The following is a 12,369-nucleotide window of genomic DNA, read 5'->3' on the forward strand; positions in this document are numbered from 1 at the left end:
TGCTCTTCCAGTACTTTTGCAGGGAACTGTAGGCATCAAAACGCTGTTGGTCACACTGTGGGTGAGTCGCAGCATTACTGAAGTGGTAGAAAAAGGGGAAATATGTTTTTTAATTAAATTGTGAAAAGAAAAAAAAGGTATGTGACTTTGAGAGAAACGCAAGTTGCTTTACTGTAATTAAGGTTTTTCTTCTTGTTCCTTTTGCAGCAAACCTGTCACTTCACAAGTAATGATCCCTTCTCTTTGAACAACCGTAAACCCAAAGGGCCAGGTAGGATTTTAATTTTTCAGTTTTACTGCTAACCATCTCCCATTATTGCCATTAAATAGTTGTTCTCATGATATAATAAATACGTGTGACTGGGAAATAAAAACATTTGTGAGACGAGATTCAGTGAAATGTTCCCTTTGTCACAGAAAAGTCTAACAAAATGTGAATATTTTGGTTTGGTTTTTTGTTTTTACAGAATATTAATACCTAATAAAAAGAAAAGATATGGCCTGTCACTTCAGCTGGTTTTCTCTTTTGCTCAGAATATCGACTTCCTTACTGTAATCTGATTAACCCTTTATCTACGACCGTAGCGCCGGCGCTATTGTTGTCTATGCCCGGTGTTACGGTAATAATGCACCGGACACGGACAACCGGCACCGGCCCACCGGTCGAAGACCGACATTGACCAGCAGGTGGTGCTGGTGCTACGGCCGTAGTGATGGCTGGGTGCGCCCTCATCCGGCCATGACCCAGAGCTCATGACCAGAGGTGAGAGTAAGAACGTAGATCGACCGGTAAATCGAGAGCTTCACATTTTGGCTCAGCTCCTTCTTCACCAGGACAGGCCGGTCCGTCTGTCCATCTCACGCTCCCTCCTTCCCTCCCTCCTGAACAAGACCCCAAGATACTAGAACAAAGACTCCCCACCGACCCGGAGAGGGCAGACCACCTTTTTCCATTCACAAACTGTTACCCGTTTCTTCAATAGCCGAAAGAAAGAAAATAGCAGAAATTGATCTGTCTGTTCTGAATCCATTTTCACTGTCTGTAAACAGATTGTGTTTTTCAATGAATTGGTCTAATCTAATCGGTCTGAATCGTTTTTCGAGTATTTTGGAGAATTGAGGGAGTAAAGTAACAGGCCTGTAGTTTATCTCCGGATTTAAACAGATGTATTACTTTTGCTATTTTCATTTTGTTTGGGAAATGTACCTGATCGAAAGGACAAGGTGCAGATGTGGGTTCGTGACTTTGCAATTCATTCAATGACGTCATGTCAATATCACTCCAGTCTGTAGAGGTTTTATTTTTACATTTTCTTACTGTCTCCATGATTTCTTTTTCATTCTCCTAGATAAATTGAACTTAGATTTCTGTCCTCCATATCTTCCACATCCCCCCTTCTGTTTTCTCTGGTGTCTTTAGCTTCGCTGCTAATTCTGGTCCCGCGTTTATGAAGAATTTGTGAAAACCAGTCACCACATCCAAACCAACCCCAGATTCTTGGACGTGGTGCTGGTGGACACTGAGATGCCATCTAGTTCAACTACAACACTAGAACAAACATTTCTGAGATGCTTTGGCCCAAGAACCAGAAGTCCAGAACCTCAGTTTTATTTAGATTTAATAACAGGAAGTTCTCGGTCACCCAGGAGTTAATGTCCTTAAGGCACGTCTGAAGTCTAACCAACTGATCGACTTTGTCTGGCTGAACTGAATTTATGCTGACACGGATACGGCCCCCTGAACAATAACAGAGACTAAAAAAATATATGTATTTTCTTATTTTCCTTTACATACAACATGAGTAGCCGGTGGGAGATCAATAATGGTATTCAGTGCATTTAAGAGGGGCCATTAATTCAATCTTTTGTTTCCTAAAAATAATATTGATAGAGGAGAATATATTAATATTCTGAAGAAAAGCATTCTTCCTTTTGTTTGGGACAATTTTAATGATGATCACATACGACCAGAAAGTTAATGTTCAATGGACTTTGTTTCGGAAAGGGTTATTTAGTTATTATTTATTTTATTAATAGTGTTATTATTTATTTCCTGACTTTTTTTCTGTGAAGAAAGGGTTATTTAGTTATTATTTATTTTATTAACAGTGTTATTATTTATTTCCTGACTTTTTTTCTGTGACGAAAGGGTTATTTAGTTATTATTTATTTTATTAACAGTGTTATTATTTATTTTATTAACAGTGTTATTATTTATTTCCTGACTTTTTTTCTGTGAAGAAAGGGTTATTTAGTTATTATTTATTTTATTAACAGTGTTATTATTTATTTCCTGACTTTTTTTCTGTGAAGAAAGGGTTATGTGTGGCTGTCTGGAAAACAGTAAATGTTTAGGCCCCCTGCCATCGTCACACCTTTCCTGTAAAACTGACACCCTCCATCAGAGAAGGAAAGGTTATGTGGCCCTCACAGGAAAATGTTTGGGGACCCCTGGTATACTGCATGAATAAAATAGGTCCAAGCACCTAACCCTGTGGAACTCCATATTTAACTTCTGTGTATGTGGAAGATTTATCATGAACACGTACAAACTGAAATCAAGGTTTTTTTCATAAACTTGCAAAAGAGGCACTTTGACATTTGGACGGACAGATGGACGGCTTAGAGACAGTGGTGAGGACAGCCATGATGGACGGCTTAGAGACAGTGGTGGGGACAGCCATGTAGGGGTAGATTTATTACATTGTAACTTGTTTATATGCATTCAAGGTCTTTTAACTAATTATAAAGATTATGAATTTAAATATAAGCTTTGCCTCAGCTGCAATCACGTAAAATAATGATAATAATAATAAATATGGCGTTGCTACTTCACAGATTTTCAAATATCGTGGGGGTCCTGGAAAGTGATAAACGAGGGACGACTGTAGGGACGTCCCGGTCAGATGTTTTCGCCTCAGAGTCATTTGATTTTGAACCGATACCGAGTCCCGATCCGATACTTCTATAATACATTAAAAACTAAAGACGAGTGAAAAACGGATCCAGGAAGTCCCTTATTTTTTATTTTATCATCTTATTTCAACGTTTAACTCTTAAACAGAGCATTCTAGTAATAAATAAAATACTTTGTTCACTTTGGACTTGGACTAGAGCAACAGGAAATATTAAATACGAGTATTTATAATAAAATGAGCAGCAGCTCAATCGGCAGGTTTCTCTCATCCATACTTCCACAGCGCAGACAAACTCGCTCGACTAGCTTCAAGCTGCTAACGTGTTTTGTGGCGTTTGTAACTCAAGATCTGATAAAGGTAATACCAATAACTATCCATATATATCCGAGTCCTGATCGGTAGCTAACGTCCCAATCGGGCCCGATCAGGTGAAGACGTTTTGCCTCTCATCCAAGAGGCTTCTTCAGTTTTGGTGACATTTCACACATGGTTTATTGGAGCTATGCGACTCAGAATGTGTTTATTTCTATTTGTGGTTTTTTGTCTTTTCCAGACCTCTTTTGCACATTGGACCCGTTTGACAGCAGCTCTTTCAGCAGCAGTAGTAACAGCTCTGCTGGATTCGCAGACTTCAGCCACATGTCGAAACCCAGGGACACTTTTGAAGGCAGAGCGAGCTGGCTGCCAGACTATCAGAAGGTACCAAAGGCTGAAAACGGAACGCATACTCTGTTAGTCATATTATACTGGGCAGATATTGAGTCTTAAAAAAGTCTTCAATGTCCCTTTTTATGCTAAATACAAATACATAAATATACGTGTCCTGGACTGTCTACAGAAACATTAGAAAAGAATTCCTGTGAAGCACCACTGAGGTTTGAGGCCAACTATGACATGATAGTTTTTTTATTTTTATTTTATTTTTTACTATGATATGATAGTACAGTGGCCCCCCAACCTCCGGGCTGTGTCCCAGCACCGGCCTGTGAAGCATCTGTTACCGGGCCGCATAAAAAGAATAGATCATTTAGATCATTTCTGCTGTACTGATTTGTGGAGTCTGAAAGGTGCTTTATTTAAAAAAATGACCAGAATTTCTTCTCAGTAACATTCGCCTGTGTCTCTTGATGCGTCAAAACGCTTGTCTTGGAGAACCGAAGTGGAGAAGACATGCATAGTAATTTAGCATTAGTAATTTAACATTAGTAATTTAGCATTAGTAATTTAGCATTAGTAATTTAGCATTAGTAATTTAGCATTAGTAATTTAACATTAGTAATTTAGCATTAGTAATTTAGCATTAGTAATTTAACATTAGTAATTTAGCATTAGTTAATTTAGCATTAGTAATTTAACATTCGTAATTTAGCATTCGTAATTTAACATTAGTAATTTAACATTAGTAATTTAGCATTCGTAATTTAACATTAGTAATTTAACATTAGTAATTTAGCATTAGTAATTTAACATTCGTAATTTAGCATTCGTAATGTTAGTAATTTAGCATTAGTAATTTAGCATTAGTAATTTAGCATTAGTAATTTAACATTAGTAATTTAGCATTAGTAATTTAACATTAGTAATTTAGCATTAGTAATTTAACATTAGTAATTTATATACTTTTTTTTATTGATTTGTCCCTCGGAGGGCAATTTGGTTTACAGCAGTTACAGAGTAACTGTAGTCTGCTGCTGGTCGCCGCGTGCGCAGGCATTTAACATTAGTAATTTAACATTAGTAATTTAACATTAGTAATTTAGCATTAGTAATTTATCATTAGTAATTTAACATTAGTAATTTAGCATTAGTAATTTAGCATTAGTTAATTTAGCATTAGAAATTTAACATTAGTAATTTAACATTAGTAATTTAGCATTAGTAATTTATCATTAGTAATTTAACATTAGTAATTTAGCATTAGTAATTTAACACTAGTTAATTTAGCATTAGTAATTTAGCATTAGTAATTTAGCATTAGTAATTTAACATTAGTAATTTAGCATTAGTTAATTTAGCATTAGTAATTTAACATTCGTAATTTAGCATTCGTAATTTAACATTAGTAATTTAACATTAGTAATTTAGCATTAGTAATTTAACATTAGTAATTTAGCATTAGTAATTTAACATTAGTAATTTATATACTTTTTTTTATTGATTTGTCCCTCGGAGGGCAATTTGGTTTACAGCAGTTACAGAGTAACTGTAGTCTGCTGCTGGTCGCCGCGTGCGCAGGCATTTAACATTAGTAATTTAACATTAGTAATTTAACATTAGTAATTTAGCATTAGTAATTTATCATTAGTAATTTAACATTAGTAATTTAGCATTAGTAATTTAGCATTAGTTAATTTAGCATTAGAAATTTAACATTAGTAATTTAACATTAGTAATTTAGCATTAGTAATTTAACATTAGTAATTTAGCATTAGTAATTTAACACTAGTTAATTTAGCATTAGTAATTTAGCATTAGTAATTTAACATTAGTAATTTAGCATTAGTAATTTAACATTAGTAATTTATATACTTTTTTTTATTGATTTGTCCCTCGGAGGGCAATTTGGTTTACAGCAGTTACAGAGTAACTGTAGTCTGCTGCTGGTCGCCGCGTGCGCAGGCATTTAACATTAGTAATTTAACATTAGTAATTTAACATTAGTAATTTAGCATTAGTTAATTTAGCATTAGTTAATTTAGCATTAGAAATTTAACATTAGTAATTTAACATTAGTAATTTATCATTAGTAATTTAACATTAGTAATTTAGCATTAGTAATTTAGCATTAGTTAATTTAGCATTAGAAATTTAACATTAGTAATTTAACATTAGTAATTTAGCATTAGTAATTTATCATTAGTAATTTAACATTAGTAATTTAGCATTAGTAATTTAACACTAGTTAATTTAGCATTAGTAATTTAGCATTAGTAATTTAGCATTAGTAATTTAACATTAGTTAATTCAGCATTAGAAATTTAACATTAGTAATTTAACATTAGTAATTTAGCATTAGTAATTTATCATTAGTAATTTAACATTAGTAATTTAGCATTAGTAATTTAACACTAGTTAATTTAGCATTAGTAATTTAGCATTAGTAATTTAGCATTAGTAATTTAACATTAGTTAATTTAGCATTAGTTAATTTAGCATTAGTAATTTAACATTAGTAATTTAGCATTAGTAATTTAGCATTAGTAATTTAGCATTAGTAATTTAGCATTAGTAATTTAACATTAGTAATTTAGCATTAGTAATTTAGCATTAGTAATTTAGCATTAGTAATTTAACATTAGTAATTTAGCATTAGTAATTTAGCATTAGTAATTTAGCATTAGTAATTTAGCATTAGTAATTTAACATTAGTAATTTAGCATTAGTAATTTAGCATTAGTAATTTAGCATTAGTAATTTAGCATTAGTAATTTAGCATTAGTAATTTAGCATTAGTAATTTAACATTAGTAATTTAGCATTAGTAATTTAACATTAGTAATTTAACATTAGTAATTTAGCATTAGTAATTTAGCATTAGTAATTTAACATTAGTAATTTAGCATTAGTAATTTAGCATTAGTAATTTAACATTGTTGCGTCTCCCTTGAAATGTGAAATGCTCTAAACCTGTGCTGACTGCTGACTTTTCTCCTCCAGTCAATCTTTGTGGAAGACACGTTGGCTAGGAAGAATGATACTCCCGCTCTGCCACCCAAGAAAAGTGTTCCCCCGCGGCCCAAGCCGCCCAGTGGTAAGTATCACTCTGGGCTCTTATGGGATGAGCGAGGAAGAGGAGGAGGAGGAGGAGGAGAGGCAGAGGCTGCCAGTTTGCCACTATGCAACTACTTATTGTAAAGAAGATTTGAGGTCTTTAGGATGACAACCTTTGAAATCTTAATTAATTTGAACGTTATTATAAATGTGTTATTCCCATTTGGTAGCTTTCTAACTCAGTGCCTTAAGAAGATGCGTCAAATATGACAATGACTACCAGTCAGATTATTTTAATCGATAGTTTAATTTAGATTGCAAGTCTGTGTTAATAATTTCATCATGAACCTTAAAAATGTAAATATTCAGGATTCCCAGATCCAGAATATTATTGGAGCATCACCTGCGAGCTCGTTCAAGCAGACAATTTAAGCATTCCTTAAAAATAAAATAAATAAAAAGTGTGAATCCTTATGGTCTGTATCACCCAAGTTCAGCAATGCATTGTGTCACTGCAGGTAAGAACGGAAATCCAAGAACTGAGCTGTATTGTCCACTAGCAGGCTGTCAGTCCGAATCAGAATAGGGACAGGCAATGAGCTAGTTCCAGGAATCAGGCAGAGGTCACAAACCAGGTAATCATAATGATCAGACAGACGGGGCCAAAGGGGCAGGCAGGGCAGATACACGAGAATCAATAATGAGTTAGTCAGAACAAAGTGGCAGAGAGGTCATCAGGATATACATACGTATACATATACATACAGGATATGCATACGTATACATATACATACAGGATATACATACGTATACATATACATACAGGATATACATACGTATACATATACATACAGGATATAAATACGTATACATATACATACAGGATATACATACGTATACATATACATACAGGATATAAATACGTACATATACATACAGGATATACATACGTATATATATATACATACAGGATATAAATACGTACATATACATACAGGATATACATACGTACATATACATACAGGATATAAATACGTACACATATACATACAGGATATACATACGTATACATATACATACAGGATATAAATACGTACATATACATACAGGATATAAATACGTACATATACATACAGGATATACATACGTATACATCTGGGGGTTGGAGACGAGGATAACCGAGGATACGGGGTTGGTGAGACGAACGGAGACCTTTTCAATGATCATTTCTGTCCAGTCATGCCTGGTTGTAGTCAGCAAGCATTTAGTTCTGTGAATCGGTTAGTCATGCCTGGTTGTAGTCAGCAAGCATTTAGTTCTGTGAATCGGTTAGTCATGCCTGGTTGTAGTCAGCAAGCATTTAGTTCTGTGAATCGGTTAGTCATGCCTGTTTGTAGTCAGCAAGCATTTAGTTCTGTGAATCGGTTAGTCATGCCTGGTTGTAGTCAGCAAGCATTTAGTTCTGTGAATCGGTTAGTCATGCCTGGTTGTAGTCAGCAAGCATTTAGTTCTGTGAATCGGTTAGTCATGCCTGGTTGTAGTCAGCAAGCATTTAGTTCTGTGAATCGGTTAGTCATGCCTGGTTGTAGTCACTGGGAATGAAATCTCTGTCCTGTCTTGCTCTTTGTCATCAGGTAAGAGTACACCAGTGAGCATGACTGGCACAGCTGACCTTTCCAAACCCTGTGACCCCTTCCAGCCATTCAGCAGTGATGCCATCGACCCATTTCAGAATAAAAAGTCTTCAGGAGACCCATTCAGTGGCAAAGACCCTTTCGCTCCATCTTCAGCATCAAGTAAAGACCTTAACGCTTTTACCTTGGATTTTACACACTGTAAGCTGTGATGGGTGATACTGTTCAGCCGCGGGGGTGTCGACCAAATCACACAAAAACATGTAAGGGGACATTAGGACATTACTGAGCGCTAATTAAGCTAATGGAGTCTGGGTGGGCAAAATGCTGCGTCACTCATGGAAAAGTATAGCAACTAAATCGACAGCAGCAGGATCGATGATGCCGTATTTGGGTAACGGTCATTGAGACGATCCACGAGGCACGGGGGGGTACCGAGTAGCGTTGAGGCAGGTTGTGAAGTGAAATAGGAACCACAGCAATATAACATAAAATAAAAACCACATGTTATCTAAAGGACGACTTACACGATCAGTAGAATTCTGACCATCTCTCTCCATGTCAATCATCAAAGCATAATGACAAGAAATCAATTGAGGTGGAGAAAATTATTTTAGAAGCAAATTACTGTTTTCTTATCAATGTATAACGTCTTCCTGTGATTGGCCACCGAGCGCAACTGAGTTCAGCTACGCGGCCGCTGAGCGTGCGCTGCAGCAGTATCACTATTCCACTCTCAGCTTTACGTCTGTTTGGAGTTGTCCCGCGCGCACGTGTGTGTGTGTGTGTGTGTGTGTGTGTGTGTGTGCGTGTGTGTGTGTGTGTGTGTGTGTGTGTGTGTGTGTGCTCGTACTGAATGCTCACCAGCTACTGGGTTGTTATCATGTAATTACCGCTGCCTATGCATGTTTGTCTGTGTGTTATTACTACCACCCGGTTTCAGATGTCAACACAGAGACGTTTGTTTTATGATTATATTCATTATTATATGATGAGATTACTGCAAACAAAGTTAATTCAATATCTCTCAAACTCATTCAGCGTCTTGTGGAGGCACATACACGCACACGCACACACACACACGCACACACATGCACACACGCACGTATAAATGTGCAGGGCATCGGGTGAAGGCGCTGCCATGATCGCCGCATGGTGCCTTGCTCGAGGCCAACGCGGCAGTGCCCCGGCGATAGACTGGCCCCTCTCCGGCCACCAGACCCTGCAACCATATTTTTGTCTGGGCTGGGACTTGAACCAGTGACCCACTGAGCCACTGCCGCCCGAACAAGGACTTAGACATGAGTAAAGGACGTTTTGTTGTATGACATCAACGTTTTTGGGGGTTTGGGGAATATTGTCACAGCAGCAGCAGAAAATATGGCTTTCAAAAATTAAGACCTGACAAATATTGCAATTTCTGTAATTTATTTGTGTTTGGTAGATTATTGTTGTTGTCGTAAGAATATGTCTTTTGACTGAAGCCTGTTTTCGACTCCTCCTTTTCCACCTCTCTTGCAGGACCCGACAAAGCCAAGGTAAGAAATCAGGATGGAATTCATTTTATTACAAGTTAAATGTTAAGCCAAAAGACAATGCATTCCACGTGTATGAGGAAGCGTTTAACCTTATAACTTGCATTGGTACAAAAGAAAAGTGTTGATACTGTGTGGTTTATAAAAATGCGTTTATGACGGTCAGCTGTGACATTGTTTAGCTTATCTAATACTGCAAGCAAAAAGCTCAGCTTCATTTTGAACTAACCGTGAGAAGTTTTAACTGTGGATTGGACTGATTCGTTTCTCATGTAATTTGATTATTAAAATACACAATTTTAGAGTTTTAGAGTCTTAAAAGTAAGAGCAGAGCGTAATCTCTGTGTGTACCAGGGACCAGGGTCGGGCAAGTTACTCAAGATCAGTAATATATTACTTATTACTTGCTTGAAAAAGTAATTACTTTACTTTAGTCATTACTCCCTGTCAAAAGTTACTGGTTAAATTAAATTCAGTTTTATTTATACAGTGGCAGATCACAAGAGAAAGTTATCTCAAGGCACTTTATAGCAGCCTTTATAGCGACCGGCCTCACACCACCGGAGGCGCGGTGAGGTCTGCGATCTGGAAAGTAAAAGAGGACATGAAAACACAAGAGATGTCCAAACTGGCTGCTGGTAATTTACCAATTACATTTCTTCACTACAGAGATCATAACGTACTGAAAACGAAGCAGGTACCTTACAGAAGTCCAGTTACAAGTAAGGGAACCGTTTCAAGCCACACTGAAAAGAGGTTTAAAGCTCTCTCTCTCTCTCTCTCTCTAGTTTGGGAATGAGGCCCAGCAGTTGGAATGGGCCAAGCGAGAAAGCGAGCGAGCTGAGCGAGAGCGGCTGAAGAGGCTGAGGCAGCAGGAGCAGGAAGACCTGGAACTGGCCATTGCCCTCAGCAAGGCGGAGATGTCCAGTGCAGGGCCTTGAACCCGCGTCCTCCGCGGTCCTCCACGGCCGTGGACAGGATCGCATGGAGACAGCATGGCGGACACATCGCTGGACTGATGCTCGCGTTCATACAGACGAGGCTCTCGCATGCAGCGCCTTTCCCTTACACTCTTGAACTTTGTTCTACATTGAGGTTAGAGGTCAGAGGTCAGGTTAGAGGACGGCCGGTGTGGATGTGCGTGGTATGCACACGACGATGGTTGGATCCATTTGCTGTCGGAGCAGACGAGCTGGCGTTTGATTAACAGGCAGGAAAGGACAGAATTTGAGTGTATTTATATTTTCCTGTTTCAAGAGGAACAAAACATCAGTTACTCATGTACACCAACAGTATTTATTTAGTTTGTGTTGCTGTAAAATAAGATGTGAAATAATTCAGTATTTTAGTAGACACACGTTAGGATGACTGATGTTTGAGGAAATACGGTCACAGAGAAATTAATCTTAATCTTAATCTTAGACATCTGTTGGTTTCCCTCTGCGTGAAAAAGGCCAAAGTCTTCTGGAGACATAGAAATTAAATTAATTAAAGGGGTCTTCCCTGATTATGGGTTAGGATGAGAGCATTTTTCACCAAATATCTTTTTTTTTTATATGATATATCCCAGCTTGGCGTCGCAGACCCGGGGTTCCGTGTCTGCCGTGTTTCGTCTCTTCAGGAAGACGCTGTCCACCGAATCGCCACAGACCTGTAGAGGTCCAGGCTGAGACAACCCCAGTGGTCTCATCCTGTCCTCATCCTGTCCTCATCCTGATCTCATCCTGTCCTCATCCTGTCCTCATCCTGTCCTCATCCTGATCTCATCCTGTCCTCATCCTGTCCTCATCCTGTCCTCATCCTGATCTCATCCTGTCCTCATCCTGTCCTCATCCTGTCCTCATCCTGATCTCATCCTGATCTCATCCTGTCCTCATCCTGTCTTCATCCTGTCCTCAGCCTGTCATCATCCTGTCCTCATCCAGTCGTCATCCTGTCCTCATCCTGATCTCATCCTGTCCTCATCCAGTCGTCATCCTGTTTCATCCTGTCCTCATCCTGATCTCATCCTGATGTCATACTGTCCTCATCCTGATGTCATCCTGATGTCATACTGTCCTCATCCTGATCTCATCCTGATGTCATACTGTCCTCATCCTGTCCTCATCCTGATCTCATCCTGTCCTTATCCTGTCTTCATCCTGATCTCATCCTGTCCTCATCCTGATGTCATACTGTCCTCATCCTGTCCTCATCCTGATCTCATCCTGTCCTCATCCTGTCCTCATCCTGATCTCATCCTATCCTCATCCTGTCCTCATCCTGATTTGTGACTCTTGGAATGTCTCCTTCAGTGTAATGTAACTGAAGCGGCTGCTTTTGCGTTGAACAACAAGCTACTTTACCGTTTGAAATGGCCGCTTGGGAGCGTCCCTCTCCCGATTCAGCTGCTCAGCCACTGAAACAAGATCCCGAGTCCCTTTAATGTGACAGACATTCTTCATACATGTGAAGACTACTTCTGGATGTCCACATATCCTGTGTTGTGACCGATGGCGTGCAGTCTTGTGACGTCACACATCGAGTGACAAGGCAACATGAAGGGAACGTTAGTTCTATGTTCAACCGTTGT

At 38.1% G+C, this 12,369-nt stretch overlaps 1 protein-coding gene across 1 annotated transcript in view; it reads left to right on the forward strand.

Moving 5' to 3' along the window:
• The window catches only part of LOC137899404 (epidermal growth factor receptor substrate 15-like 1), a 39,914-nt gene extending 29,176 nt beyond the window's left edge, over positions 1-10,738 (forward strand). Inside the window, exons 21-26 of the mRNA XM_068743440.1 lie at positions 208-271; positions 3,472-3,617; positions 6,575-6,668; positions 8,263-8,424; positions 9,784-9,800; positions 10,586-10,738. Of these exons, the coding sequence (XP_068599541.1) occupies positions 208-271; positions 3,472-3,617; positions 6,575-6,668; positions 8,263-8,424; positions 9,784-9,800; positions 10,586-10,738 (636 nt within the window). The remainder of the gene's footprint in view (positions 1-207; positions 272-3,471; positions 3,618-6,574; positions 6,669-8,262; positions 8,425-9,783; positions 9,801-10,585) is intronic.
• Positions 10,739-12,369: the final 1,631 nt, after the last annotated feature.

Source organism: Brachionichthys hirsutus, chromosome 9 (assembly GCF_040956055.1).
Source record: "Brachionichthys hirsutus isolate HB-005 chromosome 9, CSIRO-AGI_Bhir_v1, whole genome shotgun sequence".
NCBI lineage: Eukaryota > Metazoa > Chordata > Actinopteri > Lophiiformes > Brachionichthyidae > Brachionichthys > Brachionichthys hirsutus.